Source organism: Crotalus tigris, unplaced genomic scaffold, assembly GCF_016545835.1.
Source record: "Crotalus tigris isolate CLP2741 ecotype Arizona unplaced genomic scaffold, ASM1654583v1 scf7180000017694.5664430, whole genome shotgun sequence".
Lineage (NCBI taxonomy): Eukaryota > Metazoa > Chordata > Lepidosauria > Squamata > Viperidae > Crotalus > Crotalus tigris.
The window spans coordinates 1012568-1039018 of record NW_024096572.1 but is presented as its reverse complement, the minus strand read 5'-3'; the positions used below and the strand labels follow the sequence as shown (position 1 = coordinate 1039018).

The window sequence follows — 26451 nt, the reverse complement described above, 5'->3', positions numbered from 1 at the left end:
ACATGACATTCACCTACCCTGATCTCCTGCCATTCTGCCATCACTGGCATGGATGGGATTTAGTAATCATGTGGAATCATGCATTATGATTTTCTCCCCAATACCACATTTCCTTGATCCAATGCCATTCAGATAGGTGGACTAAAACTTTCCAGAATAACCACGTAGCATGACTATCTGGGGCAAGTGATGATCTATCACAGTGTTTCTTAACCTGAATAACTTTAAGATGTATGGACTTCAACTCCCAGAAATCTTCAACCAGCTGCTGAAAGTTGCTAAGACTGAGAAACATTGTCTATCATGATGTGTAAATGAGGCCATGAAGAACCTTTTCTTACGGGTAGTCCTTGGGCACAGGCAGCACATATCCTCCACATTCCAAATCCCTTGTGACCACAATTATAATACCAAAAATTGGCAGCACCATTTCCCTTATTTTGTTTTTATATTTTTAACATATTGTTCTATTATTGTATTTTTAGGGGGAAAACATTGTAAAACATTGGAAATGTAACTATGTGGGAGACACTATTGAAGTATTATTGCTTCAGCAGAGGGCAACCACCTAGGGAAGCTATGGACTCAGAATCTATATTGGGTCCTTGGATCTGATTAAATGTGGATGGGAGCATCCCAGGGCTACAGGCTAGACTGGGAAATTGAAATAGCATCCCAAAATATATCAATGGCAAACAAGTGCCACACTGCTCCCAAGAAAAACCCATACATGTATCCATGAACTCATCAGGAACTGAATTCAACTTGGGGAAGACTTTCTCTTGTAGAAATAACTTAAATTAGAAAAGAAACAGGCTTAAAGGCTACTATAGGAGCCAGTTCAGTGCAGTAATTTAAAATACTGGAGTAAAAGTTGGGAAATTAAAAGCCAGCTGGTTGACTTTATTTCATTTCTAGGAAAAAGGTACTGACAAGCAACTTTTAAAAATGTTGGCAAGAAAACTACATGGACTTGTTCCTGAACTCACTATGAGTCAAGATTGATTAGAAAGACCGTAATAAGAGCATGAGAATAGATTCTGGGGTAATTAAAAGAGAAGCAGCCTGTGCAAATCACTGGTATTCTGAGCTGCCTCAAAGAGAAAGCTTTTCCTCTTTCTGAGCAGAAAGAAAAAGCTACAAAAGAAGAGAGGCAGCGTAATGGAATATGGGAATGACCTTGGGAAAGAGTACGAAGAGTCACAGACTAGACCAGGGGTCCCCAATCCCTGGGCTGTGGCCACTACTAGGCCTCAGCCAGCTTGGAACTGGGCTGCATGAGCAGCAGGTGAGCAAGCAGACCCGAGCAGCTCCACTTGGCATAGGGTCTCCTGCTTGAGGAGGGGGTTGGACCAGAAGACTCCAAGGTCCCTTCCAACTCTGTTATTCTGTTATTAGCTGGAATGCTGGGATTTGCTCAATATCTATACAATATGTCAGGAGGAGTCTGAGAGCAGCTTTTCTATCTATCCCAGCAGTCCCCAGTCTTTCTGGTTTGGCAGCTCAGCTGGGGGAAGGAGAGGGGCTGGCTTTGTGTGAATGACAGGCTCATGTGCACATGTGAAACTCCATTTGTGTAAGCGGCGAGTGTGGATGCCCGCCAGTGGCACAAATGGAGTTGTACAAGTGCCTGCCACTCACACAAAGCCATCCTCTCCCCCCCCCAACATGCCTGGAAAGGTTGGGGACCCCTGGATTAGACAATGGTCAGATAAGTGGCAGCTGAGTCTGCAAAAGGAATGGGGGCATGGCAAGCATCTCAGAAGGGACCCTCCCTAATTTCTTGGACTGTAAAGGCAAAAGGGGAGAGACACACTTTCACAGTTGCAGGATTCTGTTACTGTAATCTTACAATAAAGTTAAGATCTAGTACTTCTGGATCCGCTTCTTGTTTGGACTACCTTGCAAGGCTGACAGGCTGAGATAAAGAATTCTGACAGAAGAGAATATATGTAGCCCAGGGTGGAACTGTAGAGTCCTTGGTGCTCTCTCAGCTTGGTTGTTCGCTTGCAGACATTTTATTACCTAGATGGGTAATGAAACAACTGCACACCAACAACCAAGCTCAGAGAGCACCAAGGACTATAGAGATAAGAATTGTTCGGGTTAGTTAGTGGCTGCCAAATGTCTTGGAAGAGCAGTAACATGTGGGCTGCCCAAAGGGGTCTTATCAGGTAAGAAAATCTAGAAAAAAGCTTCTAAAGTATCTTTCATCAGAACCTGCATACTTCTTAATGAGAAAATTGCTTTCTCAAGTTTTCCTGCCTCTGTATAATTCTAAAATACCTGTTCCAAGCTGTGTAACTGAAAGCGGTGAGAGATATTCAAGATGACTATTACTGATGCTCACCTTACTTCACCTCTCCCACTATTTTCTTGCTATTTTCTCTCCTCTGAAAGAAATGGTGAATGTCAACAGTGCACTGTTGAAATATTGCTACGCCATGTGCCCTCTCTCTATTTATATATACAAAGGCTGTCCAAAAAGGTAGCTTGAATGCTGTCTAGAATCTTTCCATTTCTTGCCCTTCCTCTCTCCCCACCTTTCGCCTTCCTTCAATCCAATATGAACAGAAATGCCAGTGTACTGATGGTAATTCTCTATGTGTGAAAAAGTCACATTCAGTCATGTTGATGAGAAATTCTGGCCTTATTTAAACATTGATTCTACTTAGCTCTCCCTGGTTGGAAGACACTGAAGGAATTCTAATGGTGAATATTTGGAGAAAACATAATTAGGAAGGAATGAAAGAGAATAGTATTTTAGACACTGAACTCACTGCTTACCCACAAAAAGGCAGGGTACTGTTGCATTCATTGGTTCTACTGGAATTCAGGTCTATTGGATGGTCTCTCTTGCTTGTTATCCTATTTTATAACTTTTAGCAATGGGAACTGGAAAATGGCAAGCACATACTGTATACTTCCCAATATATCCAGAAATGGTAAGTCATAGAGGTTAGAGTATATTTTCCTCGCCAGCTATTCACTAAAAACAGGTAATGGTTTATTATCACCATGAAATGTCTGGGAGAAGTTACCTGTCTGTCCAGAGAGAGGTATCATTAATATGCTGGTGATATCCAGTTATATATCTCCAGCCCAGGTCCATAGGATAATGCAGTAGAAAGAGTGATCTGGTATCTGGAAGCTTTCAGGGGCTGAATGGGGAAAAACAGGCTGTGACTCAGCCCAAACAAGACGGAATGGCTGTTGATTCACAGACTGACTGATTCCAGGAATGCTGCGTCTTTATTTATTAATGGGGTTGCACTTCTCCAGCAAGAAATCAATCACAATTTGGAGGTCTTCCCCAAAACACACCTCCTTACTTGAAAAGCAGCTGGAAACTGGCAGGAGAGCTTTTGAACAGCTGACATTAGTGTGCCGGTTGTGGCCTCATCTGGAACAGGATGCATGAAGATGGCCACTCTTCCCCTTGTCATCTCTAGTTTGGATTACTATAACTCAGTTTAGGTGGAGCTGTCCATGAAGACCAGCTGGTCCAGAAAATTGAGGTATGCATGCTCAGTACTCAGTCAGAATATTGCCATATTATACTACTGCTGCAGGAACTGCCTGGTTATTACTACCAATAGTAGCATTCCAAGTGCAATTCAGAACACTCGTTATTACTTTCATAGATATAAATAATACACAACTTAAGAGACTGGATATCTTAGAGACTACCCTTTCCTACCCAAACAACTAGGGATTGGTTACTTAGAGCTTCCTCCTCCCAAGAGGAATGGCAGGAGAGGACCCTACAGTGAGTATTTTTTGTAGCAGCGTCTGTCGTTCAGCTTGCTACCTGAAATAAGGATTTTCTTCATTCTCAGGATCTTGCAGAAGCAGGTGAAAACATGGTTCTTCCAGAAGTCCTGTACATATTAATTACAAACTGATGGTAAATCTTAAATTATATTTAGCTATTATCTTTGGATATTTAAATTATTAATTAGAATATATATATTGTTATTTAAATTATTTTTAAAAACTGATCTTGTATTGTATTTTATATTGTAAATTCAGTAAGCCAGAGTCCATCTGATTTTAGTAAGTAGATAAATAATATAAATATATTCATAAATATAGATGTTACTATTTCCTCTTTGGCAGATTTACTTTCTTTCTGTTGATAGTTTTATTTGTATCTTCCAGTTAGCAATACATAGGACTTGCCCTAATTTACACGATTTCAAGTAAAACTGTGACTCATTTAATGACATTATATTAGTATGCTTGACAGTTTTGACACTCCCACATTAAGGCAATTATGCATCTCTCAACTTCCAGCTGTTCTGTTAAAAATGAAAGAGAGCCCAATTTATAGTTGAGTTAAGATTTCAATCATTTAGTGACTTATTAAATCTAGCAAGGAGATTTATTATGGGACACGTCCCTTAATATCTGACCAATTTTCACAAAATGTTGTTCATTGTTATAAATGTACTGTAAAATCAGCAAGTCTTAATGCTAATAAATATGGTTAGAGTGCCTGCAATCTATTGCTGAGATTAAACCATACTGTAACAGTCTATGAGAATGAGGAGGAAGAGGAAGAATCACAGACTAAGCAATGGTGAGGTAAGAGGCATCTAAGCCCTCAGAAATAATGTGGGGCTGGCAAATATAGGTACAGTTCATTTAATGACCGTTTGAAGTTACAACAGGACTGAAAAACTGACTAATGACCATTTTTCACACTTATGACCATTGCAGCATCTTCATGGTCACGTGATTTACATTCACATGCTTGACAACTGGTTCATATTTATGTCAGTTGCAGAATCCCAAGGTCACATGATACTCTTTTGTGACCTCCTGACAAGCAAAGTCAATGGGGAAGCCAGATTCACTTAACAATCAGGCTACTAACTTAACAACTTCAGTGATTCACTTAACAAATATGGAAAGAAAAGTTGTAAAATGGGGCAAAAAGTCATTTAACAAATTTGTCACTTAGCAACGTAAATTCTGGGCCCAGTTGTGGTCGTAAGTTGAGGACCACCCATATCTCAGAAGGAATCCTTCTTAGTTTCTTGGACTGTAAAGGCCCTGGGGAAGAAGTGTATCTTCAGACTTGCAAGATTGATGTCAGCCCCTCGAGAAAGTCCAGACAAGAAGCACCAATCATGAGTGCTAAAACTATCCTTATTGTAAGGTTACAGTAACAGAATCTTGCTATTAGCCGTGGTATTGTTCATTAAGTAAAGGGGCAATACATGTTTAATTCCTAAGAATAATTCTTGGCATGTAAACTTCATTGGCAAACTAGTTTGTAGATGACTAATCTAGATTAGTATGTTAAAGAAGAGGTAGGTTTCTCAAATCATCTACTTCCTATAATGCTTGCAATCCCTAAAAGTACTTTGTCTTCCAGGATGCAACAGAAAAGAGGGATTGTATTCTACTTCTCTGATATCTGAAATAATTGAATATATATGTGAATAAGAACACACAGGAATCTTGTTTAATTACACTATATGTTTTAACCAGCTAATTGGTACAGAATATCTGCCAAATCTAACTATTCTTTTGTTTACAGTTACAAGAAATTTCACTACCTTTTAATACCTTTCTTTTTACAATTCCCTTCTTTTCTCTCCCACAAATAACAGGGGGAGGTACAATATACACTATGTTTTCAATATTCATTTCTCAAGATGATATTCCAGGCATCTAATGAAGGGCATTGTGATCCACAAAAGCTTTAAAACGAAAGATAATGTGTTAGCCGTTAAACTGTTCCTTTATGTACAAGAGGTTAATACATTTCCCCCCCCCCTCTGGGACAGGTTTCAGTTAGCACCAGGATGAGTTTTTTCACTCTTTCCCTCTATATCTTCATTTTCACTATCAGCAGTTCCTCCCAAACAATCAAGAAAACAAAGGTGCTATAAGTCTGTAGGTGTTGTCACTACTTTGCTGCTCTGTCCACAGAAGATAAGGACTCACAGGCACTCTCAGATAAGCAAAGGTAGGGCATCCTTTTTTGGCGTCTTAAGGTACTTCACTGGATAATAGAAGATTCTTTATAAAAGGGTAAGAACAGAGTCTCCAGGATGACTGGAGGGAACTCACCTGGGTTGGGTTGTAGAGCTCTTGTAATGGGCTCCTTGATCCTTTTCGGCAGCAGATGTCCATCCCAAAGCTATTCCTACGTATTACTGATAGAAAATAAACTGAAATTAGTGGACAAAATGCTGACATAGTTTCAAAGCATACATAGAAGAATTAAGTAGAGCTAGCCCTCGACTTACAACAGTTAATTTAGTGAACGTTCGAAGTTACAATGGCACTGAAAAAAGTGACATGACCATTTTTCACACTTGCAACCTTTGCAGCATCCCTGTGGGCATGTGATCAAAATTCAGACGCTTGGCAATTGACTCATATTTATGATAGTTATAATGTCCCGGGGTCATGTGATCACCTTTTGCAGACTTCTGACAAGCAAAGTCAATGGGAAGCCAGATTCACTTAACAATCGTGTTAACAACTGCAGTGCTTCACTGGCAAGAAAGGTTATAAAATGGGGCAAAAATCACTTAACAAGTGTTTCGCTTAGCAACAGAAATGTTGGGCTCAATTGTGGTCATAAGTCGAGGACCATCTGTATTTTAAAAACTGAGATACAGACACACTTACACACTCACACCCAGATATATTACACATAACAAAAGCCAGATGTAAGTATAAGAGGAAATATGACATTACTTGCATTTCAGCTATCCCAAAACATTCATCATTGCAATAATTTTATCCAGAACATTAAAATATTATATTTCCATGTAAAGATGAAACAAATTACAAAACAAATTACCTCACTCTAGATCTAAGCATTTGTAGGAGGATGTTTTGCACTGTATTTTCATATTGTTTTCATTTTGCAATAACATTATCAAAGATCTTTTTTTTAAAAAGAAACAGAGGAGTTTACCAGATTTAATTTAGTTAAAGGCCATGGTAGAAAACTTGGTATCCTGCACAAATGAAAAATTGTGGCTGGAGATAAAGAGATCCATTTACGTGACAGGAGACCCAACAAAAAGCATGTTCCATCTCTGGTAGTGATTTTAGCCACCAGCAAACTTCCATCCTCAAGGCCAGACTGTCTTTAGGAATACTGTACTATTATATTGCAACAGAAAGCAAAGGGCAGTCACTATGTAGGTGCACCATACAGTGACTTACCATTAGCTTTGTGGTATATGCCTGAAAACAGAATCTAAGGAAATAAATAAATTGAGGTAAGTTTATTCTTTTATCTAATTAAAATCTGTATAAAAACTGCAGACTCTGCAGAAGTGAGGTGGCTTTCAAACATTTAAAAAATAAATCTTAATTTCAACGGCAATATTTTAAAAAAGGATTTTTGTGTAACAACATGTGACTTTTCCTTCTTAGCAGAGAAGTGTACCACAGCTTGGTAGGCTCTTGAGTGGCTTCAATTCTTCATGTTTATTTAATTAACAAATTTGTACCTGCATGCTCTAATAAAATCCAAACACTTAATCAATCCTATATGTTTTCATTTTCCTTCATAGTTCAGGTGAATGGATATTATCATGTGCTATAATTTAAATTAACTGTTTAATCAAATAGTTAATTGGACCAATTACTTAAAATTAGAACACATGAAAGCTAATAATCACTAATCTCTAGCAGGCACAAATATGCCAACTTGGAATAAAAATGTTTTTCTCTAGAGAACCATTAGAAGCTTCTAGCTTCAGTCAGTATAAGGTACACCTATCCAAGGATTGCTCATGTCAGTTTGGGCTGAGTGAAATTGCTTCCCTCAGATTTCTGCCTGCCGCAAAATTTATCCTATACTGGACATTTTGATGTTATCAAACAATGGCTTTTCTACTGTGAGCAAAGACAGTTACTACAAAGATATTTACACATCACAGGAAGATGGAAAGTTGGATACTGAGAAATGTGTCTCTTAGCAACAGTAGTGTAAGATTCTGGGTGATAGTCAGACTACTGACTATTTTTTTTAACAGTAGACTTCTAATAATGGTTTACTTCCACTTCCTAAAAACCTTCTCCTCCTTTTTGTCTACTTAAAAATGAATTATTTAAACATTGCTACTGATAATTGGCAGGCTTCTATTGGAAAATGTTCCTCATATCTTGTAACTACTGTTGCAATGTTTTCAGGGAAATAATCCTCAGTTTTAAATGCTGTACTACATATTCCAAGTAGACTTCACCTCCAAATGTTGCTGCTCCATGAAGATAAGAGTGAAACTGAACAGGTTTTTTTTTTTTTAATAGGCAATTCTGCCTACTCCAGAACTTTGAAACTGTGTGGGCATGAATGGGTAAATTTGTGAATGAAATTACATATAAATATCACACTATTTAAAGAAAGATAATTGGATTCCCATGAGGAATTCAGAGCTATATAGTAGAGATGTACATGGCCATGAAGAAAATATGTGGAAAACTTGAACTTAGCTCTGGGAGGAAAAGAAAGCATGAAAAAGAAATTCAAAAGTGCCTCACACTGAGTCTCCTTGGTATAAGAAGATGGGAAGGAGAAATCCTATCAACCTATATCAATAAAGTGAGCTATATTATTTATTTATTTATTTATTTATGAGACTTATATACCGCTTTAAGTGCAAGCACTCTCTAAGCAGTGTACACCAGTAAGCAATGTATATATATATTTACATTGCCCCCAACAATCTGGGTCCTCATTTTATCTACCCCGGAAGGATGGAAGGCTGAGTCAACCTTGAGCCAGTGAGATTTGAACCGCTGACCTGCTGAACACAGTCAGCTAAAGTGGCCTGCAGTACTGCACTCTAACTGCTGCGCCACCTCGGCTCTTTTTATTTTTATTTTATTTTTCGTGATCTTTGTTTCCTGACCTGGTCTACCTTGAAGAGCTATCATATAGCTACATTTGAGTTCTAGCGCTCTGAGAAGTTCCCTGCTGGCACCAACAAGAACATCATTGCTCAGACTCACTAATGCTACTTCTTTAAGCAAGGAACCCACCCTGACCCTTCTCATTTTGTTCCTAACCTTCTCTCTCTCACACACACACCCATATTTCTTATCTGCACACTGAGCAGTGGTGGCACAGTGGTTAGAATGCAATATTGTAGGTTAATTCTGCCCACTGCCAGGAGTTTGATTCTGACCGGCTCAAGGTTGACTCAGCCTTCCATCTTTCCAAGATTGGTAAAATGATGTTGACTCTGTAAACAGCTTAGAGAAAGCTGTAAAACACTATGAAGCTGTATATAAGTCCAAGTGCTACTGCTACTGCTAACCACCTGAAAAGATCAAAACTCTTTCAAAATTCTCAAAACCCAAGGGATATTTGTAGCCCTGCGTGACATGGTGTCCTCCAAGCATTTTGTACTGCTGCTCTCATATTAACCAGCAAATACTGCTGAAAAATATAGCACAAGGTCAACCCAGCTTTCCACCTTGTGAAGTCAAGTGAGCAAATAGGAACATTTATGCATAGAGTTTGTCAAAAAATCTTTGGCAGATCAGACAAAAGCAGAATGGCATGAAAATATCTGTTAGTTAAAGGGCAGAACAGAATTTTCTACCAAAGCTAGAAATAATAGACTGACCTTTAAAACGTATCATACTTGTATTATTTTTGTCTTTTCACTGAAATACTAATGCTCTTATCTTTGAGAATTCAGTATAAATAGCCAGACCACTATTATGGGGGGTTTTTTTCTAATAATTTTACTGTATTTGCATTGTTGATATTGTCATAATTGCAATTTACATCATGAAAATATACAGATATTGAGAAGTTGCTTTGTGAACTGTATATCATTTTACTTTTCTACGATATTTTAATAGTTAACTTTTTACTTTATTACTATAAATATCATTTACATCAATTGAAGTAATCCTTACATTGACCTCATTAGAATCTTAGAATCAAAATAGAGCTGGAAGGGACCTTGGAGGTCTTCTAGTCCAGTCCCCTGTCAAGCAGAAGTCCCTATATCATTTCAGACAAGTGGCTGTCCAGTCTCTTCTTAAAAACCTCGAGTGATAATGCAAATTTTTGCAAGTTGCCTCAATTCTGGTTGGTTTTAGGCTGATGAACAAATAAAATGACATAAATGTACAGAAGTGACATAAATAAGTACAAATCAATTATGTAAAATTAACATGTTTAATTCATGTACACAGTTTTTGATGGAATTCGGGGGATATATTTGATTCACTTCATCTACTGTGAATGGTGGCTTATTAAATCAAGATTTCATAACTGCAGTTTGGTGAGTGATTGCAGTGAAGGTAACTTTTCCTGGTAGCGATGGTCCAAAAGACTGATCAGGATGATGGTTAGTCTTTTAAAAGAGCTGGAAACACCTTGATATACTTTACTTTCCATTGTGTTTGCTTATGAAAAGTTTTGTCCCAATAGGTACTTAACAGTTTCTGAAACAATATCCCCCAGGCATGGGTAATAGTGCAGATATTAAGCAGAAGCTTCTCTTCAAAGCACATTCAACCCTGTCATTTTTTTTTCAGCCCAGCAGCTATTTGGAATAAAAGCACTTGCCAGTTAAAGGTAATGTCCCTAGTTTGGGGAAGGCTGAAGGAATTTATGCCAGGCAATGGAAGTCTTTTACAGTTCTTATTTCCACTAATTTCTTAGAACCAGATACTTGAATCTCCAAAACTTGATTACAGCAATTTTCCCTGAACTACTTCCCTACAAGTTTTATTTCATAGCAATGTCCATTCACTCCAGTCAATATGTGGACTAATGTCTTGGAATGGATCAATGTATTTAAGTGGATCAGCATTTTGGAGTATAAGTAATTTGTCTTTGAATTAACATGAGCTATGGATCCATCCATTATGGTTTAGTGCAGGGGTAGGCAACCTCGGCTCTTTTATGACTCGTGGACTTCAATTCCCAGAATTCCTGAGCCAGCCACGCTAAGGGGAAAGGGAAAAGTTTCCAAGCTGAGCCATGCTGACTCAGAAATTCTGGGAGTTGAAGTCCATAAGTCATAAAAGAGCCGAGGTTGCCTACCCCTGGTTTAGTGGTATGTGGTTTAAAAACTGATTTAAATGTATGTGAATGCAAGCAATGTGTGAAAATCTAATTTTGCAGTAACACAGTAACTGTAAGAGAGAATTCATATTGAACCAAGGATTCTACACTAGAATCCAAATGGCTTATTTTCTGGAGTACAATGCACCTTGATGCTGGCTTGGCCTCTGCAGTACTATAACATCACAATGACAGATGGCTGGGAAATGCTATTGCAGCTATAATTTTGACTAGGATCAGAGGACACAGGAGACCAATATTGTTTCACCTGCTGACTCTCATTTGAACGATTTATCCTTCAAACACAAATTTAATTTCTTGGCTGCCTCCTCTCTTAACTTCATATTTCCCTTGTAACTGCCTTCTCATGTTCAACATAATATCATTTTCCCATATGATTCATTTAGCCCTACAATTCTGTGGCTAGAAAAACTTTGAGATCTGTTAACTTAAGTCCTAGACTTCAGTTTCTGTTTATTCTGTGTCTGGAGTATTACAGATAGTTTGTAATACAGATAGTCTGTATTACAAACTATCTGTCTCTAGTGGATTGCATTTTTAAGAATTAAAACAGTCTTCCTGTTGATTTTGAAAGATCAGAATCTTATTTATACAAAAGTAAAATATAAAATGTACTTCTTAAAATGTAAGATGTACTTCATTTAGTGAAAATGTTCACTAAAATCATTTTAGTTGCCTTGAGGAATATATATGTGTATTTGCCCATTTAAACAGTATGCATCTTGTTCTGAATGGACAGATGAACACAGGAATTCTGTTTGTGTACTTGGCAAATACTTGAGTGAACTGACAGAGATGGTTACACAGGTGCTCTTCCAAACTCTTTAAGATTTTGATCATGAGTGTTTTCTGGGTGGGATCGGATTCTCTTTGTGGAGCAACTCTGCCACCAGGGTATCTTTCTGGTGCTGATGCTGGACAGCAACATAATAATAGTGGGAAAAAGAGTTTTTTATCAACCTTGATTGACAGAGCAAGTCCATATTTATTTGCAGAAGCAAGACCTGTTTTCAGTGATTTGTCTTTTGGCAATCTCATGGCTGACTATCCCAATGTGTTCTTCATTGTATGACCTGCCAATACTCTCTAGAAATTACAGCTCATCCAGAATGTGGTATCATGAGTGCTTCAGAAGGCTTCCTTGGGTTCCACATTATTTTAATCCTGCAACTATTTTCCTGGTTGTTGGCTGACTTTGCAGCCCAGTTCAAGGTACTCATAGAAGAATATAAAGGTCTACAAGTCTAAGGACCAAGATACCTACTGAATTGCATGCTCCCTGTATCAGATATTGGGAAATCAGTGGGGTACCCCATTATGGGTATACAGTGTTTTATATTAATGAATTCAGTTTTCTTCTTGGCAAGATTCATATCACAGATTAAATGGTCATTGCAATTGAAGTTTAAGAAGGGTCTTAATATTTGTTTACCTTTCCAAGGCTTTAAAATGTCAGCATTTGAGCATTTGTGTGTTTTGATCATTATTTCATTTTTAAATGGACATTATGTTTTTATTGTATTTTACATACCACATAGCACCATTAAGGGAGTAGATGACATATACATTCTTTAAATAAATGAATAATTTATGTACCCATGTAACTTAGAATGAAATTGTACTGAAAAAAGAGACAGGATTAATTGGATCATTAAACAACCAGACATAACTAAAATCATCAACCAAACACATCCAAAAGGCAGCTCATGTGCCAAGATTATGGAAGATGTTTACAGTAGTATAGGACATAGTCCTTTCTTTTGCTGTGAATCAGTCTGACCCTCCTGTGACCTTATTCCCTTGTCACATCAGAACATTGACTCCTGAATGGCTGGACTGAGTCACTATAAGAAATGCAGGCTCTTTGACAGCACAGTTATAAACCACTGAGGTCAGTAAGGTGAATGATAAACAGAAAAGCCGGTTGGATTTTCTGAATGATGTGTTGGTTTCAGAAACAGTACACACTGTGCTACAGCTGCCCAATGATTTTGAGAGCGCACACACACACACAGGCAGACTGACCAAATTGTTTCCAATATTATAGCACAATTAGAAGAGAATATTTGTAGCTGAGGGTTGAACTGTGGGGTCCTTTGTGCTCTCTGATCTTGGATGTTTTCATGTAGAAGTTTCATTATCAAACTAGGTAACTTCAGCGGTGCTAATACACAGTGGGGTTTGCTCTAATATTATATACATATGTATAAAAATGAGAACAAACCTCATTCCCTATTAGCACTGCTGATGTCACTTAGTAACATCATGTATATAAAGTGTATATGTATATAAAATGAGAGCAAATCCTTTCTCCCTTTAAGCACTGATGATGTTACCTAATTCAATAAAGAACTGAAACATCAATAAACATCTGCATGAAAACAAGTTCTGAGAGCAACAAGGACCCCACAGAACAATTAAATATTCAGCCTCACCCTGATTGATTGACTTGATTTTTATTGCTGTCCATCTCAAAGACGTGATGAAAAATACGTATACAACAAATTAAAACATGCAGCGGCCAGGAAAAAATAACAAACAGCCATTCCCACAACCAGGAAGCAAGCCTGTCACACAACCAGGAAGCTCAGGCTCAGGCACAGAACCAGATCATTATGGCTGTACAAAAGAGCAGCAGATTTGTTGGAGATCTCAGATTTTGAAAATAAATGAAATAAAATATTATGTCTGTGCTAATCAATTCTAGTGTAGTTTATTATATTAAAGGTCTAATGCAGGGGGAGCAACAGCAATACATGAAACAGAAGTCTGTTTTCATACAAAAAAGAAAAGTTAAATTCTGATATTCTATAATAGGAAAAAGATTGACATTGCACAGCCAAGGAGAAGACATTGCATTTGATATTTTTTCTCTTCTGTTACTAAATCCCACATCCTGAAGGACTAATGATGCTTAAATATGAGCTAATTGTTAGTTCAGGTTTGAATGATATGCTAAAATATATTGCTTAAGACTAATCAACTATCAAGTATGGTTAATAGCTTCTCATTTAAGCTTGAAGTAACCATGTTTCTAAGTTCAGACAGCCGAGCTGTAACCCTGCATATTATGTAACTATATTGACAGTATCTGGGCTCACACATAATAATAAGCCATAAAGTAGTTTAATTGGTTTATGTGTATTATTAAGTGAGAACCATGATACCGCTTTTTCAACATACCATTTTTAAAAAAAACATTCATTAAGTGTCCCATGTGACAAACCTAAATTACACACAATTGGTCTTCCACATATGCTTTTATCTTTTAAAGATGAATGCATAGTTAATGCTGAGTATTTAACTATGAATTTTATCTGCAATTGGTATTGCTTGATGTTTTGTTTTGTTTTGCTGATTTGTTTTTAACATAGATTTTTTAGCAACAGTTTTATGTTTTGGATTTTTTTTTCAAAGAGAAAGAAACAGCTCTTCTTGATTTTGCCAATTTCCATAGCATCCCTCACCACTGGTCCAGGTGGCTAGCCTGCTGTGCATTGTAATTCAGCAATATTTAGAGGCCACATGATGTCTTAACGCTGAATGAGAAGAAGTAATTTGCAAGTAGAATATAATGATAGGAAAATATTGAATTAAAGCAGCATGAAAGAAGATTGAAATAGCATAATAAAACCAGATGAGATTAAGAGTCAGAAGTAGGCTAAATAATTTGAGGTGCTTCCAATTGCTCTTATTTTCTGTCTCCCATGGCTACACACTAACACCTGTAAAATCCTAACTTCATCAACAAAGAGATCGCTTGAAATGGATTGTGTTTATAAAAGCTATTTAAACAAATTGCATATCCTTTTCATGCTGCTTTTATAGACTCCCAATTCTATAAGGAATTCGGGATAACTTTCAAATCTCCATTTAGACATGAAAGTTCTCTGTATGGGGCCATCTCCTTTCATTCCTTAAAAGGGCAGGGATTTTAATGCAATCTTGGGGGGATGCGGGGGCAGAATACAATGCTTTCATAATCTATAATTTGTAACGTGTATTGAATTGTATTCTTAATCTCACAATGGATGAATTCAGAAGAGAATTCCTACTGTGAAAGGACAAATTGACCCTTTTCTTATGTCAAAATGGACACAGGTATCTCACTTCAGAAGTCTGTAGATACACACATTAGTAGGTTTCAAGAAGACAAAGGAACAAGTAATTAATTTCTCACATTTATCTTATAGTTCAGTGTTTACTTCTCCTGGGTAAGGGATTTTTACTTCAGTTTTTCAGAGAGATTTAATGTTGCTTCGAATATAATTATTTTAGATTCATTTTAGCCAGTTCAGATATGAGGGCTGCCCTTCTATTTTGAACCCTATTTATTAAACATTGTTAAAATAACCTTTTACCAGATCATTGGTTTATTTAAATTAGTTCATGTCCAGGATGGCTATAAATAACATCTCCAAAGCTTTACCTTGGGAATACCAGGGATCCATCCTGGGCCTTTTGTATATAAAGTAAATGTCTCCCACTGAGCTTCTGTTAACTCTTCAATGTAAAATAATCTTTTGAAATCAGATCTAATCAAAACAAGATTCAGTCACCATTTAATAAATATCCTTACTAATTAATCAATACGGTCTATTTCCTCAGATCAAGTCAGCAGGCCAGTTCTGTACACAGATGCACTAGGGTAATTTTTAAATGACTTTAGAATATAAGGTTTATTATATCTGAAGTGTGTTTGTTTTATTTTGAATGAGGACAAAAATAATGCATTCAGTTCAACTGTCTCCTAGAATGTAAAAGAGACTGATGCTAGCCTGTACAATTATAATCAAGGCAGTGGGCAGTACTAACAAAGAACTAGAAGCAATGAACAGAATAGTAAAACAGTTTAATTCTAAGATTTTCAGCATGAAACAAAGGCTGCTCATTATCCTTGTTGGGTTCATTAAGTATTATTGAATAAATTAATGTAGACACTCTCAGAATAACAGCAGATAATCACAGTAGATTACCACCTACTGCTTACATATATAGATCAAGTTCACACATCATACTAAATCACAGTTGGAACTACCAGATTGGGAAGCACCACCCAACATATTAATTAAGTCAGAATTGAATAAATCATAATATGTCTTATTACAGTGTTTGAAGCCAGTTACATACAAATATCCTTACTAATTAATCAATTACGGTCTCATTTCCTCAGATCAAGTCAGAAATATCAGTTCTGTACACAGATTGCACTAGCTTTTTCCTGTAATTTTTAAATGACTTTAAGAATATAAACTTCAATTATTTTTCTGAAGTGTGTTTGTTTTATTTTGAATGAGGACAAAAATAATGCATTCAGTTCAACTGTCTCCTAGAATGTAAAAGAGACTGATGCTAGCCTGTACAATTATAATCAAGGCAGTGGGCAGTACTAACAAAGAACTAGAAGCAATGAACAGAATAGTAAAACAGTTTAATTCTAAGATTTTCAGCATGAAACAAAGGCTGCTCATTATCCTTGTTGGGTTCATTAAGTATTATTGAATAAATTAATGTAGACACTCTCAGAATAACAGCAGATAATCACAGTAGATTACCACCTACTGCTTACATATATAGATCAAGTTCACACATCATACTAAATCACAGTTGGAACTACCAGATTGGGAAGCACCACCCAACATATTAATTAAGTCAGAATTGAATAAATCATAATATGTCTTATTACAGTGTTTGAAGCCAGTTACATACATGTACATCATTCCCATTAATCTCATGATTATTAACAAAGAAATATCACTTATCATTTTATTCAACAGCTTTTTCCTGTGTGTTTCTCTGATTTTAATAACACTGAACTTCAATATTTTTCTGTACAGTAAGACAGTCTAGGGTAAATTGGCAAAATCATCTGCATGAAATAAATACCATCAATTTCTTTGCATGCACCTGTTCTTGAAAAATTTGCTTCGTCAGTAAGACCAGCTAGAGTAGCTTTTTTATTACCTTCCACTCCTTGCAAAGCCAGACTTACAGAAGGCTATTCCATCTGGATGGGCATTTTCAGTTCCTGTTTTGGAGAATTCCTCACTAAATAATGTCTAATTCCAATCCTTGATTTTATCCTCCCAGTTTCTGTTTATTTCTCAATCTTCTGACCAATTTATTGAAGGGTTAAGTGCATGCTCAGCATTTTTAAAATCATAATTTTAATTATAATTTTAAACACAGAATATTTAAAATATTTTTAAATTATGATTGTGCAGACAAAATGATGTTTCTTTGATCATTTCTTTGATCATTTAATGCACTTATGGAAAAATGTTTAAGGAATGTTTGTGGTAACACCAGATGTACAATGGCTGAGTACATGTCTGTATTTTTGCATATAGACAAAAAGACCATGCAATATTATTGAGTAGGAAACCGAACAATTTGCAGCAAATGTTAGATTGTTTGCCAGATGCAACAAACAGAAAGGATCTGAAAAATCAATGTATCAAAGACCAAAGTGTTTGTCTTCAAGAGAAAAATTAAGTGAGCGATTGCAAGATATATAAATGGTGAAAATCTGGAACAATCAGATAAAGAAATGTTCATCAGTAACATTATTATAAAAGATGGGGAACTGATGGATTTTGGGGGGACCATGCCAATGATGGTTAAAAAGAATAATAGTTGCATGGTAGTTTTTTGTGAGGAATGAATGTTTATTAAAAGCAAAAACACCAGTGTCTGAAAGTGTGTTTCCACCCACTTATATGTTAAGGGAAACATAAAAGGGAGATGAAAGAAATGGGAACTGGGTACATGCGATAATGAGGCACAATAAGATGAGTATAAGGTTCAAGAACAAATCAGTGATGAATCAGTGTGGACTGAATATAAAAGTGTGTGACAAATACAAAAGAAATATGTTGAAATAGTTAAATCAGAGAAGGCACCTGGCCAGAAACTGGGAGATGATGAGTTATAGTCGTACGTTAGGCATGCAACTATATAGGCTAGTCACTCTCTCTCAGCCCAACTCACCTCACAGAGTTGTTGTTGTTGTGAGGAAAAATAGGAGGAAGGAATATTAGATATTTTCACTAGCTTGAGTTATTTATGGGTAGTTCTCATCTTACGATCACAACTGAGTCCAAAATTTCCATTGCTCAGCAAGACAGTTCTTAAGTGAATTTTGCTCCATTTTACGAGCTTTCTTGCCACAGTTGTTAAGTGAACCGACTGCAGTTGTTAAGTTAGTAACACGGTTGTTGAGTGAATCTGGCTTCCCTCATTGACTTTGCTCATCAGAAGGTCGCAAAAGGAGATCACGTGACCCAAGGACACTGCAACCGTCATAAATACAGGTCAATTGCCAGGTGTCTGAATTCTGATCACGTGACCATGGGGATGCTGCTATGATCATAAGTTTGAAAAATGGTCATGTCACTTTTTTCAGTGCCACTGTAAGTTCAAACAGTCCCTAAATGAATAGTTGTAAGTCAAAGATTATCTGTAAAGCAATAAAGGTAGGTTATAAATAAATACTTTAAAAATATTTAAATATAGGAAGAAAGTGAATGGGTTGAAAGGAACGGTAAGACTAAGTCCTACTTGATAGAGGTAATGAGATGATAAAGTCTTTAAAAAGTCAGAGCTTAAAATTTTTAAAAACAAAAGGGAATGTATAAACTGGATGTGGCGGAAGCCAGACTGGTTTTCAAGGAGTGACACTTTCCCAAGGGAGTAGTGCACGGCGTTTGTGTAAATTAGATTGAGAGTATTTCATATCTTTTGTTACATGTTCAATTTTTTTTGCCTACCATTTTTAACTTCTTTTCAGGTCTTTATATGCGTATACTTGAAAAATATTGTGCAGTCATATAAGTATGTAAATTTATACTTGTATGCCATTTTAAAATTTATTCTTAAACTAATTAATTATTCTGTTTATAAACATTTTTTTCCCCTCCAGGAACTCAAGGTAGCATACACAGATGCTTCTCTGAGCATTTCTTAAATAGAAAAATGGGACAAAATATTTTAAATAAATAAGGAATATTTATTCCAGAATTGACTTGGCATCAACATTAAGCTGATCTGTCTGTCGCAGCACAGCTCCTTTTCCCTTCCCCACCTTTTTGAAAATAGAGACATTTCCTTTTACCCAGTCCTCCTCAAAAATCACACAAAGTGGCTCTGAAATGACATCATCAAGGGCCCTCACATGTAATTGATGATCCTGGAGATTTATATGCATTCTTGGTAACCAAGTGCTCTCTTAACCATCTTTAATTACCTGGCTTGCCACTCTGCTCTTTTGTCAATTGTTCAGCTTAGAACACATTTTCTCTTTGGGGAGGAGACGAAAGTAAAGTTGCGGCTGTCATTGGATTCTGTTAGCTTTATGCTAATGCCAATTTAAGCCTGTCTCAGTCATGGACTGGAGATGAAATGAAAGTAATGAGGGCATAAGACAAAAATGATCTTGCAAAGCATGTTTATATTGTGATAGGTGCAATTGAGGAAAGGCTCTTATAGTATTACTTCAAACTTCCAGGACAACTGATTAGCATTCTGAATGGGTTGATCTCCATCCTTTTCTCCACTATATAATAGATGAAACAGAATCTCATTAGCAAAACTTCAATGGGTTTACAAACACCATTAACAGTTCTGTCTTCTCATCTCACTCCTTCCTTTAAGGATTTCAAGGAGCTTTGATGATAAGTAATTACCTTACCACATAGCACCCATTAGAGTTGGAGCTCTGATTTTACCTGTTTATATTGCCACTGTGGTTAAGGGAGGGAGGATTATCTTGCCATATGTTACACCCTGCTTTCCATTTACCAGTCTCTTACCGACAGATTGGTGCTAGGATACACACCCATCTACAATATTTTATTCCTAATAATAGAAGTTTTGTTTCTGTTATCTCCTGAAAAGCTCTTATTTTTGAAATGATCTTGATCCTGAGCAAGTCATCCCTTGCTCTTAGGCCACTCTGTGTGGTTGCTATATAAAGGCGCCATTTTGAATGCATTGGTTCTGAACAAAAAGCTGCATTCCTCTGTGCACAATATATTGCAATTTCAACTGAGATTCCAGAGAGACATTTCCTGAGTATTCTCTTGAAGTCTAAGCTGCAATAATTTCCCACAGTTCAAGTTAAGTGCTTGGAGAGGGAGAATAAAATGCAAAAATTCCAATAGGAGAACATTTTTGGAAATCCACTTCTACTTCTAATTTAGAATTTACATTTATTAGACTCTGTAAAGAATTGTATTTAGTTGGTATTATAAATGGGCAATCTTCTTGCAACTATATTGCTCTAAACACCCATTCCATCCACAACTAGCATGGCTATCAAGCTGGCACCCTCCAGATCTGAAAGGACAACAAATGCCAGAATTTGTCGGCCAGAATTGCTAGCCATACTGATTGGGAAATCTGGGAGCTGCAGAGCTAACATACCTGGAAAGTTCCAGATTGAATACACTTGAGCTTTCTCATTGCACAAGTTGAGCTAGAACACATGGAGAATTTAAATGTGTTCATTGGCAAATAAGATTGCATGTAATGTCTGTATGATCTGAACAAAGAAATGTGCGTGCACACAACACATATAAACACAGTGACTGTGATGATATGCAACACATTTTCACTCAAGAAAGAATTATAGATTGTCTATATAGAAACCTACTATATTAGGGCTGACTTTAGTAGGAGGGAAGCAGACAGAATAATTCAGAGAAGTAGAAAAATGCAGGGGGATACAATTGCTTAAAAAGCTGTTTATTCTGATATTTGACAAGCAAACATTTCCCTCTCTACTTCTCCTCCCCCATCTCCACAAGCCTTGAAAAAGGTACATAATGTGATTTTTGTCAGGAAAGGAAGGTCCTGAAAGTCTTACTTTCACTGTATAACTTTCCATCACAAACACAGCTTATCTAGGAAAGGAAACTGATGACAGTGCGTAATTTTATCTCTGACTTGTGCTAGAACAGCTTTCAGATTAGAAATACAAAGCAACATGAAGGTGAAGGTAAAGGAAAATAAAAAGCCTTGTGAAGAAGGCAGTGGCACATCAGTTCGAAACTGTGGCCAAAAAAGCTACATTGATGGATCCCTGAAGTGAGCAAGGATAACTTAGCTCAGAAGCTTAACGTTAATCAGTCACCTTCCATTGTGGTCCCCTTTGCCTCCAGGACCTCAGAAATGGATGATTTGCTTATCCAGTGGCTAGGAGCAGAGAGAGTGCTAGTACAGCATAGCTCTCTTTATTTTTATTTTTTTAAAAATACCTCTAATACATGCAACAAGAAGCACAAATTATAAATTTGTTTTTCCAGATGTTTTGATTACATATTATAAAACAATGAGGAAAATGAATCAATGCTTGCCTTTTTACTGAAACTGCTACAATATAGCAACTACAATCTGCTGACGTTGCTTAATTCGGTTTAAAAGCCCTACTTTTAGTGTACTACTTTTATTCCTACAATTTTCGTGTTTGAAAATAAACCTCACCAAATTCAGCTGGACATAAAGCTTGCAATGCTCAAATGGTAATTTGTCCAAGTATTTCTATTTTATTTCTTAGTGGGTTTATTTAAGCAGTCAAGGCATCTGACAAAGATAAAATTACAGTGTATAAAATTTAAGAAAACAAAAACAATAAAAACAAAAATTAAACTCAAAAATTAAAATAGTTAAAAGTTAACGGCTTAACAAAATAGTTGTTGTTATTTTTTTAACCATCTTCTTAAATACTGCAAGGGGAGCAATCCAGAGCACCTCCTTGGAAAGAACGTGGCTCTGGAAGATCATTTCCTGTATATCCAAAAACTGAGTTTTTGGTCAGGAAAAATAAACGGGAGGCTGGGGGGGGAGGAATTTTCAGACAGGTTCTTAGTTGGAGAGACAGTCTCATGTAAAATCAAACTTTAAGTCATTTAAATTGTACCTGGTAAGCAATTGGTAGCTAATAGGGATCTTTTAAAATAAACATCCTCTAAGCCTCTGGATTTCAATGGAAAATAGCTTGGCTAACATAGGCACTTTTCAAGGGTAGCTCATTTTTAAGTACATTGTACTTCTAACAAAGATGTGAGTAATTCTTATTAAACCTGACTGGCTCAGTTGGTGCCATAACTATGCAAATGTGCTTCTCACAACCACTGCCAGCTGAAAGTCCAGTGGAGTTGGAAATCAAGAAGCCTAAACTGCAGACCTGCTCTTTTGTCAATAATGCCTTTGCTTATTTCTGAGTAGGCATACAGGAAAGGGTGATAGTGCAAGTAATGCCTTTGATTATTTTGGAAGGATCTCCAATATAGTTCTTCTGGTGTGTGTGTGTGTGTGTGTGTGTGTGTGTGTGTGTGTGTGAAGGTTTGTTGTATCTTTAGTTTTTCAGAATTACAGTTTAGCTCTTAAAGCCTTTTAGAATTGAGCTGAAAAAGACTTTCTGTCCCTTGTTGTCTGATGTAGTGTTTTACCTCTCCTTGACTATAGAGTAACCTTGATACTCCTCCATTTACAGCTCTGAAACTCTCCTTTGACATGATCTGGAATATGTACATGACTCTGATCTATTCAGCAAATCACTTACCAATTAGTTTCCAAGTTAAATTTGCAAAGCCCTGGGCTGAGTCTTTTTATACAGGGAGCCTTCTAATTCTCTCCTAAAAGTCTCTTCTTGAAGAAATCCCAGTACTGAGCTAAACTAATCAGATCCCATAAATTGTTTTTCAAAGAGAAAGGCCTCCTTCCTCTGGGCTAAATACCAGGCTAAATTCCTGGTACTTGGGGAACTGTCTTCTCTTACCTATAAAATCATCCCAAGAAAGACTATTAGTTGTCCCTCACTTCCATGATGTGAGGGAGGGGGGCTGAGGTTAGGAAATGCTAACCATGGTCATGGTTATACAATAGTTCTCTCTTGATGGCTCCTTCTCCAATTCTTTGCAAAATATGACAAAAATCAGGCTGTTCCAGAAAGCATTTGGTGACTAATTCTCTTCATTATTTTATCATTATGTTTGTTGGTTTTAATAGTTTATCACTTAATACATTGTAATTAATTTTTTTTTCATTCTTTCAATTAGCTATTGACTGTCAGGTACATATCACTAATGTTTAGTGGCTAATTATAAGTGTGGGTCTTGGGCAGATTTGGTTATATAGAAATATAATTAGCTATTTAATCAATTAAGACAACTAATAAAAGACTGTACATTTGAGTTGTCTATTCAGTGTCTCTCAAGTACAGCTCATCCCTTTTTTCCTGTTCCTTCACTGGTCCACCCCTTAACTATTCCTCCTTTTATTTGCTGTGCAGGTGTCTTAATGAGGTAGAATGACATGTGGAGTTACTTCTGAGTAAAGCCTTTATTGTTATTGTCCTACAAACAAAATCTTACCAGACTAAGGCAAATATCTGCAACAACTATAGATTATACTCTGTGAATTGCTAGGGAGGGTTTTACCTTGCACTCTTCCTGCCCACCAGACATTCCAAGCTCCGATATCTCTTTGGGAAAGAGCCTCTCTCTCTCTCCTGCAACTCCAGACTACATCCCACCTCCAATAATGAGGAAGAAGAAAGAACATCAGAAGTCATAATTGCTAAGGATACTTTGATTTCTTAAAAGGACATGTTATCTTCAGACAAAATAGGCAACTGTATTATAAATGGATAGTCTTCTACAAAACCTCTGGCAAACTGACCCATTTCCCATTGAAAGAAAGCTGAATGAGATGACCTTTCCTTCTTTCAAAAATGCAGAAGTAAAGCAGTGCTGTAATCCAGTCTGCTTTTTCTTCACACATAACCATGAACCATTTACGGTTCTGACCTCTTTCCAATTCTCCTTTTCCATCTTACATAACATAAATTCGTTGATTTAAATTTCTGGCATGCACAGACCATTACTTCAGTGTAAGGATCAAACAGCAAAAAACCAGAAATCAGAACTAAGCTGGTAGTAACATTTTTTCTTTTGGTAAATAATGATGATTCACAAGAAAAAGATGATCAGTTGCTTTATTACTGTTTTACGAGGCAGCAGAGAGAAATATCATGTCCATAGATTGCCTGTTTTAATGCTCAAGGGGAAAATGCTGCTCTAGTCTTGCTGAAAATAAATATTTAGTACCTGAACTTCTGTAACCTCAATAAAGCCTTTGTTAAATGCACTGCGTTTAGGCAGCTTTATTTCATTTTTGGAGGAATGAGGCTATGAGCAAATGGATGGGCAATGGCTAAGATCAGGCAAGTCATCCTTGGTCTCTAGACAAAACAGGCAACAACTTAATGGCCAGCCATCAATAGAGAGGGGGCCACACAGAACCAGGCACCATATAAATTCTGTGCATGAAATAGCCCAAAGCACACATTCCAGTAGCAAAAAGTTCCCTGAGGATAGGCTCAGCATGAGTCTGAAAGCTAGAAAGACTAAACCTCTGGTCCCAGGGACTGACTCAGATTGGATCTAGATGTCAACTCTACAATGAAACCAGGCTGCAGCCATTTTGTTCATTCTAAAGTGCCACAAAATTGGGAGGGGGATGAAGGATTTCTACTAGTCAAAACATTTTACTGTCCTGTGGGAACCAAGGTCATTTCTATCAGTTAGACAGGGGCAGGAGCATTTAGTTAGAAAGCCCGCCAAACTCTTCTATTGAGGAACGTAGCAAATTGCATACCACTGGGGTGGGAAGCTTAATTTTGCAATATTGTTGTGCTCTGAAGGGATCTTCAAACTTGGTTTCACTTTTGACCATGCCGATACTATGTAACTAATAAACATGTTCTTTGAGTTCAGCCTTGGAGTTCTGCTTTTTTGGTCTTGTCTATCAGAACCCTGACACTAAGCATAAGTCTTTGTTGAATGGACAGTCATGCAATAGATCACCCATCACCTACAGAATAGGAACCCACTTGCTTAAAGGTGATTCTAGAGAACAGTGGTTAGCTATGAATCAAATCTTTATTACATCACTGGCTTCTATATTTTAAGAATTTTCTTCCTTTTATAGAGATATGTCTGTCTGGGTAGCAATTTCTCCTGGTGAAGTAATTACATATTGACTGGAAGGTTGCCAGCCTCCATTACAGACTTTTCCAAAAGATGCATACTGTTTCCATTCATAATGATTCATTTCTATTCTGCATAAATGTCATTAGTCATTGTTGCCACACATCCCTGCACAACAGATGCTACTTGCCACACATCCTTACTCAGAAAGAAAAATGAAAATGCAAGGAACATTTTGTCGTCCTATCTGCACTATTTCGGTATATAAATTAAAGCAAGTAATTCCAAATACACCTGATCCCATTCTTCTATTCTGCATGTCTTTGGATTAAAAAAAGAGAGAGTGAGGGAGAGCAGCTCATATTTTACAAATGAGCTGAGTTTCCAATGAAAAGATTTGATTGGTAAGGATTAAACTAGGTCAGAAGTCAGCAACTTTTGAGGGGAGTTAGCAAGTCAATTGTTATGTCAGAAAAATGGCTGCCATGGTGGATGTTACAAAATGCACTTTTAGCAGCAGTAAATTCTCTCAGTCTTCTCCCTTCCCAAAATGTTCCCCACCATCCTTGCAACTTCTCCCCACCATTGTTATGAGTTCCTTTTGTAAGCAAAAAGGTTGGTGATGTGCTTTGCACCATGCCAGCTTCCCCATTATTATTTACTTATTCAGCAAAATTATGGCTGAAAAAGTGATGTAAACTAATTTTAAAAAATACAAAGGCTAAGATAGAACATCAGCTATTAATAAAGATATGGTGCTACGTCAAGATCTCACTGGTTTCCTGGGAGCTCCAAACCAGATGGCATAACCAAGATTTGAGGGAGTTCCAGACAACCAATAGGAGTAGGGCCAGCCTGACTTCAGAGGAAGAAGGATGTTCCATAAAGCAGATGTCACAGGAGAGAAGGTCTGCCTCCTGGGATCCACCAAGCTCAATGCCCTAAAAAGCTCCCCAAGTTTTAATTACAGTATCTTTTAACTTGAGTTAGATGTGGCAGTTGCCATGAGATGTGTCCATAGATGCCATCTGGTTTATTCCTGAACTAAGGACAGAATCAAAGAATTTGAATGCAATATGTTGAGGATGCCATCTATAGTAAAGCTTCAGAAGAAGGACTTCTCTGTTCCCTAGTTGCTTTTATCTCTCCCAGCCAAGGTTCTGTATACATATTTTTAGAACTGTACAGAATAGCAATAGTAAGAACTGAGCTGCAGGAAATGATAGCTAGCACAATGAGGTTTTGACTTTTCCCTATTATTTCCAAATTCCCCACTACTTAAAGCAGTAATTTTCAGCTAATCTTTAGTCTACTACAATGACCAGGGTTCTCAGACCTGCCCTAAAACATCCAATTCGGAGAATTGGAGAA

At 37.0% G+C, this 26451-nt stretch overlaps 1 protein-coding gene across 2 annotated transcripts in view; it reads right to left on the bottom strand.

The window, feature by feature from the left end:
* The window catches only part of CHST11 (carbohydrate sulfotransferase 11), a 187265-nt gene that overhangs the window by 98787 nt on the left and 62027 nt on the right, over positions 1–26451 (bottom strand). For both annotated transcript variants that reach the window (XM_039338214.1, XM_039338213.1), the window contains exon 2: positions 6085–6170. In XM_039338214.1, the coding sequence (XP_039194148.1) occupies positions 6085–6170 (86 nt within the window). The remainder of the gene's footprint in view (positions 1–6084; positions 6171–26451) is intronic.